Source organism: Brassica napus, chromosome A2, assembly GCF_020379485.1.
Source record: "Brassica napus cultivar Da-Ae chromosome A2, Da-Ae, whole genome shotgun sequence".
NCBI classification, from domain to species: domain Eukaryota; kingdom Viridiplantae; phylum Streptophyta; class Magnoliopsida; order Brassicales; family Brassicaceae; genus Brassica; species Brassica napus.
Genome location: NC_063435.1, coordinates 10,313,087 through 10,333,701, shown reverse-complemented (window position 1 = coordinate 10,333,701; position 20,615 = coordinate 10,313,087). Strand labels below are relative to the sequence as shown.

The window sequence follows — 20,615 nt, the reverse complement described above, 5'->3', positions numbered from 1 at the left end:
AATTAAAATCATAGCTTAAAAATAATTTAGTGGCAATGTCTTGTAAATATTGTTGAAACAGGAGGGCACTTCAAAAAATAGCCTTCTGTTTTAATAGTATTGACTAGATTTTGACCCGCGCTTTGAAAGCGCGGGATTACTTTTTGTTAACATATTTAATAACCCGTATGTATGTTCACTAATATGTTTAGATCTAGCTGTTTGGTTTTCGGTTCAGTTCCAAATTTTCTTTTTTCTTGTTTTTGATTTGGTCTCGGTTCGATTATGGGTTTTAGTTTTTGGTTTAAGAGATATATGAAACGTTCATTTATTTATGAATTTGTTTTTTTTGGTTTCGGTTTGGTTATTTTGTTTTCAGTTTTGTTCGGAGAACAATGTTCGATTGTGGTTTTGACCAGCGTTTTATAAGCGCGGAATTTATCTTTAGTAAATTTTATAATATATTACAGTTTATTGATTATTATATGTATTTTAAATTTGAACTAAAGAAGTCAATGATACGTTTTATTAGATGTGTAAAATATGAAAGGGCAAAATTTTGTATTACTATATTAAATCAATTTTTTATATCATTATGTGAGCCATATATTTGTGACTTTTCTTCTTATAAATATTACAAAATTTTGATAAAGTTATTTCACATATATCACCAAGTTGTTTGGTTTACTAAGTTTCAAAATCTATTACATTAAAATTGAGAATAAATCGTTGTTGTTAAAATCGTTACTATTAATATGGGTTTACTGTTTAATGTTTTTTTAACGTCTTATTAATTATGCTATTACAATGATTCTATTACAATGATGGAAATATTACATAGACGATTTTACAGCCGACAATTCTACCACCTTGTGAGAATACACGCCTGACTGCATCACTCGGAGCCGTCCTATGAGATCCATGTTCGATGGTTAACCTATTTCTCCATAATCTGTATAATTTGGTATTTTCTGGGGTTTGAACCCAAAACTTACGGGTGTAGAAGTATTAATGAACTCTTAGTCAAACCACTGGACCAATGGGGCTTCCACCTGTTTAATGTTTTGTCAGGTACTATATATTATTTATAAAAAAATATTACCATCTCTATGGGTTTACAATATAGTATACTACATCGAAATAGAATATCAAAGTTGTTGGTTAGTTGTTTATTTTTGGATTATATGGATATTCAATCGGATTTATTTGGTTAAATAAAAATATGAATTTCTATTAATTGTTATAATTTCATTTATAACAATATTTTGGTTTTTAATCTACTCATAAAGTCGTTAATTATATTTTCTAGAGTTGTAGAGAAATATTGAAAGTATTTAAACTATTTTAAAAAGTATAATTAATTTTCATAAATTATTTTCTATATATATTTTAGATTTATATTAGTATAATAGCAAATCTTAAATGTGGGTTAATTAGTAATCTGTTTCTGGACTAATATTAGAGATATTAAGATTAGTTAATAGTTTCTGCATGTTTGTTAATCACAAATGATAAAAGTATTTTCTTTTTGCAAATATGTATTGATAAAGTAATCATTATAGATATGAATAAATATAAAACGGTTTATATTTAAGTGTAATATTCTAAAATGTGTGATGCATGAATTTTCAACATCGTAAAATTTCATATTGTTACATTTGATAAAATTAAAAATTATGGTTGATTTCTAAAACTGATAGTATCTTTTAAAATTTTAAGAGTGATCATAGGATTGATCTTTGTTTGGGGAATATGAACATTTTTTTTTTCAAAATCTAATCATATACCAAAACAATAGCGATATATATCTTCCTATATATTAGGAATATTTTATGGTTAATTAGGAATCTTACTAATTTTTAATTATTATGTTAATATTTCTAAAATTGATTGTTTAGAATATACAGTTAAATATTGGTTACTACAATAAAATCTCTTGGCATAGTGTCATTGATAATATATGGCTAAATCTCATAACGAACTGGTATTACAACAGAGTCAAAGTGCATAATCTCACTATTAAAAAGCTACGTAAATCCAATGAAAAAAGTAATCATAGTACTCTGCAACCACCATCTACCAATTTTATTCAAAATTTTAAAAGCTACCAACTGGTTCATTTCCCAGCTCACTAACTCCTTCATTCATGTGATGGTTTTGGCTTAAGTACCTTCTTAAAATGTATTTCACTTGACCGAATGAATGAGCTTTATAACCCCATTCAGAATCATAAGATACCATATATGAGCACTCAAAAAGACCAACTGCATTCTGCATCGTTTGATAAGTAAAGGCCAAGAAACCATAAGCTAGAGCTGACTTTAAAGCGACAACTCCAATAACTTCCATACCGAGAATCCCTATACATCACCCACCCCATAACTATATTTTTACCAGCAACTACAATACATATATGTTCCGTTCAAAAACAACAATCCATAACCATAACTGACCTCATATGATTCCTTTAGAGAACCAATAATCATATTGAATCATTAAAACGCCATTCCTTTAGAGAACCCAGAATCATCACCTCGTATGATTTGTTTAGAGAACCCAGAATCATCACCATTTGTGTATAACCAGAGTACGATCATGATACATCTCCATCATTCTTTCCCAAAAGTAGCCAGATCCAAACGCTAAAGCTTATAGATCTTTGATTTCCTGTTAAAGAAACCCAACCCTTATGATTCCTAGCAATAAAACGTGTAGCATTTAGTGAACTATGAATCTTCCTTCCTTAGTTTTTGAAAACTGTGATCTTACAATTTTTTTTTTGATTTCACAATTAAAATGTCCATATCTTCAAAGAATTGATCGATAAACTCCTCTATCTTCCTTGACTCCTTTCTGAAAATCTCTAATGAGATCCTGGTAATCCCATTGATATATCCTCAATCGTAACTCATATTTTTCCATAATATCAAATCTTGTGAAACCCAAATTAAACATTTTCACCATCTTCTTCATAATCAGAATGACCGGAGGACAAAACCTGTGATAATGAGCCATAGGAACCGACACAATAATCAGATCTATGCTAAGTTCGACTCTCATCTTCAGAATTTCAAAATCGCCATTCCTATCGCCGTTCCGCTGTTTTAGGTTTATTTTTTTCTTTCTAGCAACGCAGTAAAAAAAATACTTAGTTATGGTAAATTAATTAAACTAAAAGAAAAAAGATTCTAAATATTTAATTAAAAGCATAGGTTTAAATAATCAAGTGGCAGAGATCTGTAAATACTTCAAAACTCCAGGGAGACTTCAAAAAAGGCCCTCCAGTTTTAATAGTATTGATGATATATACATATATATACTACTGGAAAAGAAAACATAATAAAAACAGATACAGTAAGTTTTTCCGATTCTGATGGCTGGGACAACACCAAATCTAATTCCAAGGTTGTCCATTGTATATTTTTTTCTTTTTGAAAGAAAGGTTGTCCATGGTAATCATCGACAAAACTTTTATTCAGAAATAGCTTTGGCTGGTCATACATTATAGTGGATTAAGTATAAGATTTACTATGCAGAAATAATATGCTTAAAATTTTACTGGTAAAAAAAGTTACAGAAATAATATGCTTAAAATTCCGTAGAGACACTCTCGCTTTTGGTAGCTCTGAAAGTTTGATACAGAGATAGACTTACCATACTTAGAGGGAACCACGAAAGCAAATTACTCAAGTGTAAGTGTTTTGTAATCGAATGTAATAAAGCATTTTCTATTTCAAATCACTCTTATAGAGCTAGCTTTTAACCTTTTTCAGGTATGGATTCTATGATGTATGCTTGAGGAAATATGGAAACGCTAATGTGTGGAAGCACTTCACTGACCTTTTTGATTACCTTCCTCTTACAGCTCTCATTGAGAGTCAGGTTTACTTCTAATACGCCTTTAATATTTTATCTGCCTCCACAGTTTTTGACATATCCATTATACTTCTCTGTAGGTTTTCTGCTTACATGGAGGACTTTCACCTTCTTTAGATACACTCGACAATATCAGATCTCTAGATCAAATACAAGAGGTAAGTAACTTCCATACCTACAAAAAGCTGATGCATGCTAGTTTATGCCATGAAACTAATATTTTGTCTTGTTGTGCCTTTAGGTTCCACATGAAGGACCAATGTGTGATCTGTTATGGTCTGATCCAGATGATCGATGCGGTTGGTCTATTTTGATAAAAAAAATAGAATACATAATTGAAACTAAGTTTTGCTAAAATAAAAATTAATGAAAATATTATTAATCTTTAAAATTTTCTTTTTTTTTTGAATAGGGCCCCGAAACCTCCGGACCGGCTTGGTCAAACCTCTTATATATCTTAATACAGTCACTTTTTAATTTTGGTAATATTCTTAATACAGTTCTTACATATCTAAACGTGTACACACACAATGATGAAAATGTTTTGCAGTGGCAAATGGAATAGCGTGTCCTCATGACATTATCCTGATTTTGTAAAAAAACACGAGATGTCCATATGTGAAAATTGTGCAGCCGAAGCCATTGGGCTACTGAGCAAATCTTTTGGACAATTTGAATACAACTATTGGACAAGTTGGCTCATTTGAGCCCATTAATTTACACATGAAGTCAACCCTCTTTTCACACTGGGGGATCAACGAACAGCATGACTTTTTTAATGGGAATAAAATTCAATACATCAAAGGTCTAACCCATGAATCAATTTTGTGTCTAATTATCCAGCCATCTAAGAAGCTACATAATCAATATGCATTCTTGTGTTTTAGATTATAGACCTCAATATCTAAATAAATACAACCATAAATTCTTAATACTATCGACATAAAAAAACTTATACATATGGAAATAAGCTATATTACAAGTAATATATAATTATGAAGGAGATATAAACAATTATATCTTAATACCCCCTTCAGGTTAGATCATACAAAAATTTCATGTTGTTCCACATTAACTTAGTGGTAGAGCGGCCGGCTGTTAAGTTGACTCCATGTTTCCTTCAAGTAACATCCAGAATAATTAGTAGTGGAAATTCTATTTTATTTTTGGGAAAATGTGTGGATATTTACTTCATATTTAAGAAGAAATACAAGATCTTTAAGCGAAATCAATAGGTTCTTAAAATTAATTTAATTATAAACTTATAATATCTTTTTATAATATATATATTTTTTTAATATCTTTTATTGTGAGATAATATACCGGAATTCGGAGTTTTGATTGCCCAACTTGTATAGAAAAATGTGGAGTTTCTTTCCACGGCCGGCTTAACAATATTATGGGCACTATGGTAAAAAAAAATTACTCTTTAAAATTTATGTCCATGTTTAAAATATTTTTAAATTTTAATCAGTAATATTTTGTGATGAAAATAAAACTATATACATATCAAATATTTTTAAGCTCTTTTTAATTTTATTTATTATATTTTTTATTTTTATGTACAAAATATATAGATTTATAAAAACAATTAGACCTCTTAACTATTAATATAGGGGGAACACAGGTTTGAGCACGGGGCGGTCGCACCTTTTGTGCCCCCTAATTAGCCGGCACTGCTCCTTTCTTCCAAATACCTTAGTAAAAATATCAGTTAACTGGTCTAAAGAAGCTGTGAAGTAGCAATTGTTCCGTTGATTACATGATCTGGAATGAAATTACATTTCACTTCAATATGCTTTGTTCGTTCGTGAAAAAAAACTAGATTAGCCATCAAGTAAATAGCAGATTGGTTGTTCCATCGTAATGTCATTGGTCGTGTATGATTAATTCTGAACTCGAGCAATAGACCTTTGATCCATTTAAGTTCGCGTAGAACCTCTGTCATAGCTATGTATTTGGCCTAGTGGAAGATAGAGAAACCGCTCTTGTTTCTCAGTTATCCAAGATATTACGAAGGTGCCAATTTGAACAATACATCTTGTTAAAGATCTCACGGGTCACCAGACAACCATCCCAATCAGATTCAGACAAACCAGTTATGTGAATAGGAGGATCCGTAAGTAACACGATTCCTTTGCCGGGAGTTTCTTTGAAATATCGGACGGCATGTATTTTATCATTCCAATGGGCCACCTGTGGTTTCTGCATTAACTGAGTGAGAATGTGACTTTAGTAGGTTAAGTCCGGTCGGGTTGCAGCTAGATACACAAGACATCCTACAAGTCGCTAATGGAAGATAGGGAATTACCGGAAATTGTGGTCATTAACATAAACCAGAACACAAAGAGTGGCACCATTTTCATGGAGACAAAAAAAATAGCTTAGTGATTATGTAAAACTAAACGCAGAAAGGGACATAGCTTTTAGAAACCTACAACAACGTGCTTGTCGTAGTCCATAGAGAGATTTTTTGTAAAAGGCAAACCCTATTATCAGAATCAGATCAAAATTCAGGATGGAGTTTCATATAAACTTCCTCGTCCTAAACACCGTGAATAAACGCAGTGTGCACATCCATGTTATGTAGTTATGTACTTAGTAGTCTTATTTAACAGCCATATAAAGAAAGCTACGAACCTTTGTCATCTTTGCAACATGAGCAAATGTTTCACCATAATCAATTCCCTAAACTTGATTACTTTCAAGAAGAGCTAATCGAGCCTTATATCACTCAAGAGTACCGTCAGATTTGAATTTAATTCATAGACCCATTTATACCCGAGAGATAATTTCCCCAGAGGCAACTCGTGCAAATCCCAAGTTTTATTTATTTACAAGGCGTCTATCTCGAAATGCATTGCTTTCTTCCAAGCTTCATGTTGCATTGACTCTTTGTAAGTTAGTGGCTCTAGAGAGAGAGAGAGAGAGAGAGAGAGAGAGAGAGAGAGAGAGAGTGTGACTGCAACGAGATTCTGAAAAACGAGCACATGTATAATAGTCAGAGATGGGATAGACCGTACCTCAGGACTGTGATGGAGAGGTCATGACAAGAGTGAGTGAGACTTTATTGATGATATAATCAGTGAAACGTGTCAAAGGTTTCTTTGATCGATGGCTCCGCGACCCAACTCCTCAGTAGAGGCATGTGATTCTAGTTTGGTAGAAGTTGTAGATGTTAAACTTGAGTCAAGTAAAGTCGAAGTAGATTCTCTGTTTTCAATTATAGTTTTGTGGTCATCGATGACCATGTTCGATGATGCATCAATCGAAGACGCCGTTGGCATCGTGCTTCGCGCATGGGAAGTTGTTAAATTTGGGAAGACGTCTTCTTGAAACACAACATCATGAGAAATTGTAAAATCTTCTTTCTCAAGATCGTAAAGGCACCATTCTTTCTTGCCATACGAATATATAAGAAAAATACAACGCTGAACTCGAGGAGTGAAGTTGTCACCACCGTGATTTAGGTTATGAGCATAACATAAGCACCAAAATACACGGAGTTGATCGAATGCAGGTGGACAGTCGTAGAGCATCTTGAATGGTGTTTTCTGTTCAAGAGCTTAAATGGTGTCGACTGATCAAGTTACATGCAGTTATGTAACATTCAGCCCAAAATTTGATGGGTGATCCAGTTTGAAAACGTAATTCACAAGCTATGTTTAATATGTGTTGATATTTTGTTCCACACATCCATTTTTTGTGGTGTTCTGAGGCATGATGTTTCATGATAATCCTTGTTTCTGAAAGTACTTCACAGAGTTTTAACACCATGTTTGTATTGTTTTTAATTTTTGTAATTCTCCAATCCGTCAACATTCGTGATCCCCCCACGTCCACTCTCAGCCCGTGGAAGTGATACCAGCCCTCTAATCACGTTCACCCGCTCCAATTAGCATCCTCGTGATGCGGTCTTGCAAAATGACAAGTCAATCAGTAAATTGACCAACCAATGGATTATCAGTGAGAAGTTGGCCAAAAGAGATTAAATTAGTGTGGAACCGTCCTTATAATACACATTCTTCAAGTGTATATGTAACATTAATTGAATCATGCCTTGCTGATTTGACAGGACATTCACTCCAGCCGGTAAATTAACCGAGGCCGGAGAGACGAGATGAATGTTATTAAAAAGAGATCGAGGCGACCAGACATATGATGAGTGGCACCCGTATCCAGGATCCAAAGAGGATTATTGGAGGAGATAATGATAGAATCAGTTAAGAGATAAGTACAAGTATTGTGAGAGATAAATATGATGTTTATCCTAACCAAGTCGGTTAAGGAAGTTGTATAAATACGTTTGTATATTCATGAATAAGATCAAGCAATTCTATAAACTTACATGGTATCAGAGCGGAGATCAACATAAAACCTACGCTCAGAATTGTTCTGTGATAAACAAGATACATCATGGGAGATGAGAATAAGCAAGTGGTTGCGAAACAGAGTGATTCGATGGTGATGACCTCGCCGTATACTCTGTTCTCGTCAGATAATCCAGGAGCACTGATTACATCAGTTAAGCTGAAGGGTGAGAATTACAACGAATGGGCAATGGAGATGGCTAATGCGCTTAGGGCAAAGAAAAAGTTTGGTTTCATTGACGGAACGTTGCCCAAACCAAGCGAGGAGAGCTCTGAGTTGGAGGCATGGTTAAGTGTCAATTCTATGATAGTCGGTTGGATACGATCATCCATAGAACCGAGGGTCAGATCTACTGTGACATTTATCACAGAAGCACACAAGCTGTGGGAGAATTTGAAGAAGAGATTTGAGGTCGGTAACAAAGTGCGAGTTCATCAGTTGATGGAACAGCTTGCATCTTGTCGACAGAACGGACAGCCAGTGATAGACTATTATGGTCGTCTGGCGATGATGTGGGAAGAACTACAAACTTACAAACCTCCTCCAGCGTGTAGCTGTACAGCAGCTGCGGCATATGAGAAGGAGAGAGAAGATGAGCGTGTGCATCAGTTCATCATGGGCTTGGACGATTCGAGGTTCAGCAATGTGGTAACAGCAATAATAGAGGCAGATGAGTTGCCTGATTTGGGTAAAGCCTACGCAAAGGTTATCAGAGAAGAGGCGAGACTAAACACTGCTAAATCCAGAGAAGTGGCTCAACAAGAAGCTATTGGGTTTGCAAGTAGAAAAGAAGGAAGAGAGTTGCAACTGGAAGAAAGTTCAAAAGAAGCTCGTGATGCTAGTAGTTTGGCGACACGATCAGAAAACACTAATGGAGGGTATGGAAGCAGATCAGTGGAGAAAAATTGTTCTAACTGTGGCAAGACAGGACACGACAAGAGCACGTGTTGGCAGATAATTGGCTTCCCTGAGTGGATGAATGAAAGGCGAGGAAGAGGTTCTAGCAGAGGTGGACGCGGTAGATCCAACAGTGGTTATGGTCGTGGGGGAGCAAGTGGACGTGGTACTGCGAACATTGCTCATGCGACAAGCTCACACGGGTCTGGAACTTCAGACTTGTCACCAGATCAATGGAAAGCTATCACTCAGATAATCAATGAAGGGAGATCATACACACAGTCTGAGAAGCTTTCTGGTAAGCCTATAGGTGATGTTATAATTGACTCTGGTGCGTCACACCATATGACTGGAAACGTCTCATTCCTGGTGAATGTTAGAAACACAGGACCGTGTGTAGTTGGTTTTGCGGATGGAGGACGTTCAACGTCTACTCAAATGGGTGACATGATCCTCACGGATCGCATATCTCTGAAAGATGTGCTTCTAGTACCAAACTTGGACTGTACTCTTATCTCGGTGTCCAAACTATTGAAGCATACTAATTGTTTTGCCTTATTCACAGACACCATTTGTGTTTTGCAGGACCGTTCTTCGAAGACTCTGATTGGAGCTGGTGAAGAACGTGATGGGGTTTACTTCTTCAAGGATGTGAGAGTTGCTCGTGCCTGCAAAGCTGATGGGAGTGAGGATCAACTGTTGTGGCATAGAAGACTTGGACATCCATCTGTTTCGGTTTTTTCTACTTTGTCTGAGCTTTCTGGTGTTAAAAATAAAGCTTGTTCTAGTCACTGTGACGTGTGTTTTAGAGCAAAGCAAACAAGAGATGTTTTTTATGATAGTATTAATAAAACGAGCAAGATCTTTGAGTTAATTCATGTGGATGTTTGGGGACCGTATAGAGTTCCTGCTTCGAGTGGTGCAGCCTATTTTCTTACTGTGGTTGACGACTTCTCGAGAGCAGTATGGACACACTTATTACTGGCAAAATCTGAAGTGAAGAAAATTATACAGAGGTTTTGCGCTTACAGTGAAAAACAGTTTGGTCAAGCGGTTCAGATTGTGAGAAGTGACAATGGGATGGAGTTCATGTGTTTGAAGGATTTCTTTCAGGATAAAGGGATAATACATCAAACAAGCTGCGTAGACACGCCACAGCAAAATGGGCGTGTGGAGAGAAAGCACAGACACATCTTGAATGTTGCAAGGGCATTGTTGTTTCAGTCACACATGCCTGTGAAATTTTGGGGAGAAGCTGTAACAACGGCGACACACGTGATCAACATGACGCCAACAAAGATTTTGAAAAACAGATCACCGCATGAAGTTTTGTTCGGAGTTAAGCCAGATTATGGTTCCTTGCGTGTGTTTGGCTCGCTGTGTCATGTACATAGGCGAGATAGGAACAAAGACAAGTTTGGCGCAAGGAGTAGGAGATGCGTGTTTGTAGGCTACCCATTTGGGAAGAAGGCCTGGAGGGTGTATGACATGGAAATAAATGAATTTGTGGTATCCAGAGACATAAGCTTTGTTGAGGATGTGTTTCCTTTTTCACAAGAAACAGAAAAGTGCGTGGAGATTAGAGAAGTAACGGGTAGTCCAGATGATGATTGGATCATTAATGTGGGTGTGAGTGTGCCTACAACGAGTGTGCAAGTCTCTGGAGGGGACATTAGCACTCCGGTGGTTACTGAACAGAATGTGCCTAGAGAACAGAGTGAGAGGACAGAGCAAAGTGACGGTGGAAAAGAGATAGGAATGGAAAAAGACAAAGCTGAGGAAGTATCAACTGAAGTAGTTGAACCCATGATGGGTAGGGGGTGTAGAGACAAGAAACCTTCAACGAGGCTGCGAGATTATGTCAACTACAACGCGCGTTGTCTCAAAGAAGAACCCCATCACGATCTCAACACTGCTTCTGTTCCAAAGTCAGAGTCAACGTTGACAGTCCAAGGTAACACGCCGTATCCTATTACAAACTATATATCTGATGATAAATTTTCCCCTGCACATAAAGCTTTTCTAGCTGCAATAACAAATGGAGAAGAGCCAAGAAGCTACAAAGAAGCTATGCAGCAAGAGATATGGCGTGACTCAATGCAGAGTGAGATCAAGGCGTTTGAGGTTAACAAGACATTCAGTATTGTGGATTTGCCTCCTGGGAAGAGAGCCATAGGCAACATGTGGATCTACAAATTCAAATACAATGCTGATGGGAGTATGGAGAGACCAAAATCTCGTTTAGTGGCTCTAGGTAATCGGCAAGTGAAAGGTAGAGACTTCAAGGAGACATTTGCTCCGGTAGCGAAGATGACGACTGTGAGATGTTTGTTGAGAATAATAGCAGGGAAAGGATGGATTGTACATCAAATGGATGTGCACAATGCGTTCTTGCATGGAGATCTCAAAGAAGAGGTTTATATGAAGCTTCCGCAAGGGTTTCAGGCGTCGGGACCAAACAAAGTTTGTAGGTTGCATAAGGCGATATATGGGCTGAGACAAGCTCCTCGATGCTGGTTCCAGAAACTCACAGATGCACTTAAAGGCTTCGGGTTTCACCATTCTTACGCAGACTACTCTCTGTTTATGTATTCGAAGGGAAACGTGGAGCTTAGGGTACTCATATACGTGGATGATTTACTCATTTGTGGGAATGATGTCGAATTTTTAACCAAGTTCAAAGATCATTTAGGAAAATGCTTTCATATGAAGGACCTGGGGAAACTAAAATATTTCCTTGGAATAGAAGTTGGACGTGGTGCTGAAGGATTCTTGCTCACGCAAAGAAAGTATACTCTGGACTTGGTTGCAGACACTGGATTGCTTGGTTCGAAACCGGCTGCTACACCGATGGAGATACAGCACAAGTTGGCGTTGGACTTGAGTCCGTTTTTACGAGATGCAGAGAAGTACAGGAGGTTAGTTGGTCGCTTGATTTATCTATCAATTACACGACCAGACATATCGTATGCAGTACATATCTTATCACAGTTCATGCAAAAGCCTCGTGAGATGCAGTGGAGTGCTGCTATGAGAGTCGTAAGATACTTAAAAGGAACTGCTGGTCAAGGTATACTGTTGGGATCTCAAGTGGATACGAGTTTGTCTGTATACTGCGACGCGGATTGGTCAGCATGCCCTGTTACGAGACGATCTTTGAGTGCGTATGTGGCACTTGTTGGTGAGTCACCGGTATCGTGGAAGACTAAGAAGCAGGGAGTAGTGTCACATTCGTCGGCTGAGTCTGAGTACCGGTCGATGGCGCAGGCAACAAGAGAAGTGAAGTGGCTTAGGAGACTGTTACGTGACTTAGGAGCTCCACAGCGCAAACCATCCAAGCTGTTCTGTGATAGCAAGTCAGCATTGCATATAGCAGCCAATCCGGTGTTCCATGAAAGAACTAAACATATTGAATCTGATTGTCATCAAGTGAGAGATGCGATACAAGAAGGACTGTTGGAGACGGTTCATGTAAGAACCACTGAGCAACTAGCAGATGTTTTGACAAAGGCACTTGGTCGTGCGCAGTTTGAGTACTTGTTGGTCAAGTTGGGAGTTCGAAACCTTCACCTTCCCAACTTGAGGGGGAGTATTGGAGGAGATAATGATAGAATCAGTTAAGAGATAAGTACAAGTATTGTGAGAGATAAATATGAAGTTAGTTGAGATGTTTATCCTAACCAAGTCGGTTAAGGAAGTTGTATAAATACGTTTGTATATTCATGAATAAGATCAAGCAATTCTATAAACTTACAAGGATTATCTTTCTTACCACTAAGACGATTAACTTCTGGTTTATGTGGGTTAAGAAGTTTCACTAATGTTTTTTACTGTGCATCAAAGAAATCAATTAAGCCATGTCTATCGGTTATAGTTAATGTCAAGTTTGCGTTGATCTCAGTTTTAGGACCAACGATTTGGAAGGAATTTGCGCGTGTGGTTGTATTTTGTCCAGTGTGTTGCACGTTTTGTCCTCCTTAATAGTTGTTGCGGTTCCATGGTCTGGTTCCCCCAAAATTCTATTTTCGGTTCGAATCGGTTTATTATAATATTATATTTGAAAAGAAAACAATGTACACAATATTATATTTCGGTTCGAATCGGTCTTTGCTCTTTTGTTTGGAGATCGTTTGTAGTTTTTTGAGTTTCTCAAAGAGTCGGATTGATTTTATTATATTCTTTGTTTTTGTCATCGATTTTATTATATTCTTAAAGTAACGGTATAGTACTACACTGTGGAAAATACAAAAAATTAGCAGTACACTATAGACGAAGAAATTCCAAACTTATTCATTCCGTCAAACACTCCACTAATTAATTAATACTGTAGTAAAAATATAATTATTGAATTACAAATAAAAAATTAATTATTAGTTACCGTCCAAATTCACTAAAACTCGTAACAACTCCGAAATTGCGCAGACGACTTTATGGACTACACATCAATAAAGGACTAACGTTTTACAAAAACATTAAAACGTCCAAGAAGAACAGAAAAACAACAATTTACACAAAAAAATATATTTAGTTTTCAATTATAATATTAAATAACCATTGGTCAATTTATGCAGTACCTATATGTCAAAGTTCCAAATTACTCTCTTCGTTTCAGTTTAATTGTCGTTATAAAATAAATTTTCGTCTCAAAGTAACTGTCGTTTTAAAAATTCAATTCAAAATTTATTTACAATATTTTCTAGTTAATTTTTAATTGGTGAAAATATAGTTAGGTGTATAGGAAAATATAGTTAGGTGTACAAAAAAATAGTGCGGTTTTTGATAGAAAGTAATGTGGTTTTGATAAGAAAATTAATGTAAAATAAACATATTCATACGTTAATAAAAATTAATTTTGTGTAGTGTTAATTTCCTAATATTTATGTTATTATAAATTTAAATACTAAAACTCATTTTAAATAAAAATAAATAATATTTTTAGATATATAAATAATATATTGGTTATTTTTGCATTCATCTGTTTCTTGATTCAGTTAAGATATTTTGAATATAAAAATAGGAAAATACATAAACCGCTTTAAGAATTTTAATTATTTGATTATATTAACAAATAAAGTAAAATAAAAACATTTAGATAGGTATTAATATTAAAATGAGAAAAATACATTGACCATTTTAAACTGGTTTGGACGGTTTTACTTAGATCTTATTTGTAACACAATTAAAAAGTAGATAAAAACGAGTCAGGGTTTGACCGATGGAGAAATTACATGTTTACCACTTTCATGATAACAATTTTCATTTTTACAACCATTAAGGAGACATTTTCAAAAGTACATTCTTCATTAAGTGGCAAAAGACTCGTATGCCCTTGTTATTTATATATATAATAAATTATTATTTAAATAAAAAAAAGTTACATTTTTTTTATATTTTCGAATTATACTTTTTCACATTCAAACTTTTCTATAAATTTTTTTTTTTAGTTTTTCGAATTTTTTTATTTTTTATTTCAGATTTCTTTTTGAAAAACGAAAATTATGTTTGAAACTATTTTTAAAAATTTTTTATATATTTTTTAAGTATTTATTTATATATTTATTAGAATCTTAAATTTCACATTCCAAAAACCCTACCTCACTCTCAACTCTAAACCCTAAATCTAGATTAGTTAATGCTAAGGGTATAATTGTCTTTTATCCTTCATTAAAAGTGAAGGTAAAAATGGTTAGTGTAAACATGAAAAGTGATACTATGAATGTGCTATTTGTGGCAATTTTCCTTGACCGATCCCACAATAAGTTTGTTTTCCAATACAGTAAATATGTCTATTTTAGATATATAAATTGAACTGTAGATATTTAAATATCTATTCAATTTCCAGTTCAATAAAGAAATTTTCTTATATAAAGATAGATAAATTATTATAAATATTTGTAACAAATATGTACTTCCGTTAAATTTATATTTAACAATTATGTTTTTCCGTCCGAGTTATAAATTGTCTCGATATTTATGATATTTTAGATGAAATATTCTAATCATTGAAAGTAATTCAGTTTTAGGTATTTTTTAAAATAATTTTGGTTTTATAAATTTTCTTATAAATATATTTTTGTTACAACAATTTATTTTAAAATATGAGAAAAATAATAATGTAAAAAATTGTATAAAATAACACTTTTAAAGTAACTTATTTACTCACTATATAACTATTACTAAAATAATATGATACTATTAAAATATTATATATTGATAAAAGATAGTAAAAGATAAAAAAAAATTATCCCCTCCGTTAAGTGTTGTTTTGAGTTTATGCACACATACTAAGAAAACAATTAGTTTTGAGTTTGTGCACACATACCTATATCATATTTTTAACCAATATAAAAATAATTTTCTGAATCAAATTAATAAATTTTGCATTGAAAGTCGAAAATAATACTTTTTGTAACAAAAAAATTTCTTTACAACGATATTTAATATAAAACAGAGGAAGTATGTTTTACTCTGCAAGCGGATTTGAATTTTGAAGTAAACCGTTACATAATGATTGGAAGTTCAGCAAACAAGTGTGTTTTTGTTCACTAATTCATGTCTTGAAAAACGCAAACTCATATTTCTATTTTTTCCTAAAAACGTCAATTGCAAAAAAGTTGATTGGTGAAATTAGACTGCAATAACGTTTCTTGAAAACCGCAGTTACTAACGTTACCATTCAAGAACAGTCTGTATAATTGTGCAAGTGTTTTTACCCTTGACTATAGACACTGAAAAGGAGGACATAAACTTTCTATCTAATTTTACAGTAGGATAAAACCATAGGCTGAAATTTGGTGCTCAAAATAGTCAAGAGACATATTGGTTTTGGAAATATAAGAGAGAGAGAGAGAGAGAGAGAAATGAACAAAGATCCATACAATACATTTAATTTGGTAGTCAATATTTACCATTGAAAAGTAGTAGTTTATGAGTATATGTCATCAATGCTGTCAAACGTTCTACCAAAACGTGCACATTGTATATCCTTTTGACCCAGTCGTGGTTAGTGTGAATACGAACCGGGAAAAAAGTGAGTGTGTGTGTATACAAAATTACAATTAGTTTCCTTTTTGTTAATACATGTACAGGGGTGGTCCTGAGTACAGCAAATTGAAACATCAGTTTAAGGCTCCTAAATTTTTTTAAAAAAATTACATAGAAAAATGTTCAGAATTTATAAAAAAAAAATTTAGAAAACTCTCATTAAATTGTTTTAGGCCTCCAACATCTCAGGAACGCACCTGTACATTTACGATATAACCATTTGTTTTCTGATTCGTATTGGTTCGATACAAATATTCACAATTATTAAACTAGAATATATTTGTGTGTTTCTCTTAACTAATTCAGTTTCAAACTAGAGATTTTTGATTTGATATGGTTTGGTTTTTCAGTTTGGGGTAAATTTTTCAGGCCTAACTTAATTATGTAATGTTCAAGAAAATTGGTTTGCTATCTGAGTATTTGACGGGATGAGGTAGCTCACTTGGTAAGGACCCTGTGGGCCAATTGTCATGCTCACGGGTTCGACGCCAGACGGAGGCGAACTGCCCATTCTGTCACCAAATGCGGTACTGGGTGTTGGGCCTTGTCCCCAACCCAAGTAAAGCCCTTCCGGGTGAAGTGGACCGCTGTCTAACCGGGCCCAGTAGAATGATCCACGTAAGTGGGGAACCCCTGGATTATCAAAAAAAAAAAAAAAAAAAAAAAAAAAAAATTGGTTTGTTTGGTTTCCAGCAAATATGTTTTAGTTTCTTTGTTGGAAATATTCGTGTGTTTAGTCCAATTATCTACAAAATGGGGTGATCTGTAGGAAAAATGATAACGTAAAGAATTCGCTAATTCTCTGTGAACACCAAATACTACAATTTTCTACGTAGTTAAATTTTTTTGGTTAATTTTTTTTCTTGGTAAATACGTAGTTAAATTCGTCAAATAGATATCAAAAATGGACAATTATCAAAATAACTAAAACATAAACAATACAAAATTATCATAAATGTATGCTACATCGCAAGCAGGAAGGAACATACCCGTCATTCATGACGTTAATCATTTTCCGCAGCAGAAGTTTTTTTTCTTTGACTTAAGCAGCAGAGGTTTGTTTCTCCATAAGAATTTGCAGTTCTGTAAAAATCCTCGCTTCGTATCCTTCCTTTTGGAAAAGATATATGATATGTTGACTTTGCTTATCTTGAATCATCAGTCAAAAGTGAAAACAGAGTATATTCAGTAAATTTAATTTAATTCTCAAAAAAAAAATATTCAGTAAATTTAATTTAAATCTCAAAAAAGTTTAATCAGTTCTTTTAATTTAATTCTCAAAAAAATTTATTCAGTTCAAAAAAAAGTTTATTCAGCTCACCATATGTTATTACAAAGAAATATTATTTAAAAAATTAATATAAGCTGAAAACAAGTACCAAATGTGTAAAAAGATAAAACCCATTTTTCCAACTACTTTTTTTTCCCTTAAGAGCAGGATTATCGGGGTCTTTAAGGGGGGGGTTTTAGTGTTTTTAGGATTAAAAATAAAAGATAAATATGTAATTAAGGTGAAGACGTCCCTTAAATGGAGCATTGAAGAGGCGTCTCTTCTTAACACTTGTCACGCATTGATGGCATTTCTCTCCCGAGACGAAACTAAACCTTTCGTTTGGTCATTCATCGTCGACTCCGCTTCTCTCTCTCGTGCTCTCTCTCTCTCTTGCGTCGAGTCGACGGAATCAAGCGGTGTTCTCTCGTCGACGGAATCAATCGGCGGTGCTGTCGGTGTACTCGTCGTATCTCACCCTCTTCTTGACGGAATCAAGCGGAATCAATCGCTGATCACTCGACGACTCCGCGTCTCTCTCTCTCACCTCGACGACACCTCGTCTCTCTCCCTCTCCTCGACGAGAACCCTTCTCTCTCCCTCTCCTCGACGACGCCGCGTCTCAATCTCTCTCCGCCTTGACTCGAATCGAAAGGTAATCATTTGTTCTTGTGTTCTTCTTTCATGCATGTCTTTGATAAGGCTGCTTCTTGTTCTGATCTCATGTTTGATTTGTTTTGTCGGTTTGATTCTGTTTTGCGATGGCTCTCTACGACGGCGACGGAGCTCTCTGCGGTGGCTCTCCTCTGATCAAAAGGTAAAGTTTCTGATTCATGTTTTTGAACAAATGATGTCTGAGATTGTGGTTCTTCTGTAACGATATTGATTGGTTTGTTCAGTTCGATATCGTATGTAGATTGATTGGTTTGTTGTGTTGGATTAATTGTGATATGCTTGGTGGTAGTTTATTAATTTAGATTTTGTTTCAGTCTGTTGATAAAAACTTTTGTTTCTGTGTTTGCCGTTGTGAGATGGAGAGGATCAAAGACGTTTTTTGTTGCTTGGAAAGAGACACGGGGAAGGTTCATCGATCAAAGGACTTCAATTTCAAAGCAAGGTTAGTGTACGTTTATGGTTGAATAGAGTTGCATAGAGTTTAATAGAGTAGAATTGAGTTAGCGTCTGTGATGAATTAAATCTTGGCAATTAATGAGATGGTCAGTGTACGTTTATGGTTGCGGTTGATTATGAATTGCTTCTGTTTGTTGTGTGATTAATGGTTAGCTAGGAAACTATGTTCTGTTAGGTGTGATTTAAGAATTGTGGTTGTGAAGCTGGTTTAAGTGTTTAAGTGTGTTAAATGAATTAGATATATGTCTACTCAAATTGGTTGTGGGTGTGATCAATGCCTCTTATCTCAGCGTTCTCAAATGTTCCTTTCTTTCTCTTTTCTTTAAATTCCTTCGTTTCTTCTCTTACTTTTGAACCTCATAAACTCGCCTCTCTTCTCTTCTTGCTTTGTAATCATAACTTCCATCTCTATTCTCATCAACATTCAGATATGGATTCCAATCCATATCTATCTACCAATTTTGTTGATCTTCTTCAAAGTCAACAAGAATCTTCCATTGGTTTAGAATCTTCATCTATTCCTCTCTTTGGGACGCAAGCTTCAGAAGGTTCAAACTTCGAAGAAGAAAGTCCTGCAGCGCGTACAACAAGAAAGATGTGGACACCAACAGACGATGTCGTTCTCATAAGCTCGTGGCTAAACACGAGTAAAGACCCCGTGGTCGGGAATGAGCAACGCTCTGACTCCTTCTGGAAACGCATAGCAGCGTACTTCTCGGCGAGTCCCAAGCTGGCTGGGTGTGAGAAAAGAGGGTCCACGCAATGCAAGCAGCGTTGGCACAAACTAAACGATTTAGTGTGTAAGTTATGTGGTGCTTACGAGGCTGCAGTCAGAGAGAAGAGTAGTGGGCAAAACGAGAATGATGTTCTCAAAGTTGCCCATGAAATTTTTTACAACTCGTATAAGAAGAAGTTCACGCTTGAACACGCGTGGAAAGAGCTCCGCAATGACCAGAAGTGGTGTGAGCTCTCCACGGTTAAAAATGACGGAAGCTCCAAAAAAAGAAAAGGTGAAGATGGTTTTGATTCAGCATGCTCTCAAGCTGATGATGTTGAAGGAACCATCCGTCCCCTAGGTGTCAAGGCAGCAAAAGCGCGAGGTAAGACGCCGATGGGTGATGTGAAGGCGCTCTCTGCCTTGCAAACAATGTGGAGCATCAAGAAAAAGGATTTGGCAATGAAGGAAAAGGTCTCGACAATGAACGAAAAGGTCTCCAAGATGAAGCTACTTGAGAGTCTTGTTTCAAAACAAGTGCCTCTAGCTGATTATGTGGAAGCTTTGAAGAGGAAGCTCGTAAATGAGTTGATGTGATTTTAGTTTAAGTGGTCTCGGTCTTAGTCTCAGTTTAAGCTTTAAGTGTCTGTCTCGGTCTTAGTTTGGGTTTAACCTCTAAGTGTTTTTCTTGGTTAATGTTTCTTGGGTTGTTGGATTTTCATGTTGTTAAAATGCTTTCATGTTTCTCGGCTTAATGAATTTTCATGTTTTCATGTTAATGCTTTCATGAGTGTTCTTGGTAACGTTTTCTTGTGTTCTAACTTGATACATGTTCTATGTCATTGTCTCAGGTAAGGTCACGGGTGAAGAAGACAATAAGGTAATGGGACTAATCATTACCATCAAAGCCACGTACCATGTTGGTTTAAAACGAACAAAATACGTGGCATTGGTAGTAATGAGTGTTCCCGCTACCGTATTCAGTTGAAGATTCACGGGTGTTTGGTCAGGTCACGGGTCTTTCATGTCACGGAGTAGCTAGACTGAGATGTACTCGGTTGTGTCAGGTCATGGGTGTTGGCGTTTTGTAACGGGTGATCACGGGTGTTGTAAATTCGCGGGTCTTGTATGTATTATGCATGTGGGTTGATCACGTGTGTTGTAAATTCACACGTCTTGAATGTATTATGCATGTGTGTTGTACATAGTTTTGTATTATATGATCACGGGTCTTGTATTGATCACTTCTTGTATTATAAAGCCACCAAACTCATTTCATCTCATATTACTTCTCATTTCATCTCATCTCGCCTCACTTCTTCACTTCTCGTC

At 35.4% G+C, this 20,615-nt stretch overlaps 1 protein-coding gene and 1 pseudogene across 1 annotated transcript; both read left to right on the top strand.

The window, feature by feature from the left end:
- Positions 1–2,985: 2,985 nt before the first annotated feature.
- LOC125584183 lies at positions 2,986–5,212 on the top strand (annotated as a pseudogene).
- Positions 5,213–17,602: 12,390 nt separating this feature from the next.
- LOC125581460 lies at positions 17,603–20,564 on the top strand. The gene is made up of 3 exons (XM_048746933.1): positions 17,603–18,254; positions 18,473–18,554; positions 20,135–20,564. Exons 1-3 carry the CDS (start codon positions 17,742–17,744, stop codon positions 20,269–20,271), a joined length of 732 nt encoding a protein of 243 aa, XP_048602890.1. The 5' UTR covers positions 17,603–17,741; the 3' UTR covers positions 20,272–20,564.
- The last annotated feature ends 51 nt before the right edge of the window (positions 20,565–20,615 follow it).

What these genes read in the sequence shown, in the direction of transcription:
- LOC125581460 (XM_048746933.1), top strand. Translation starts at nt 17,742, where the DNA reads ATGGCATTTCTCTCCCGAGACGAAACTAAACCTTTCGTTTGGTCATTC. An exon ending in GGCTCTCCTCTGATCAAAAG is followed by an intron (nt 18,255 to 18,472) that starts GTAAAGTTTCTG and finishes GTTGTGAGATGG; the next exon opens with AGAGGATCAAAGACGTTTTT. An exon ending in GACTTCAATTTCAAAGCAAG is followed by an intron (nt 18,555 to 20,134) that starts GTTAGTGTACGT and finishes TCATTGTCTCAG; the next exon opens with GTAAGGTCACGGGTGAAGAA.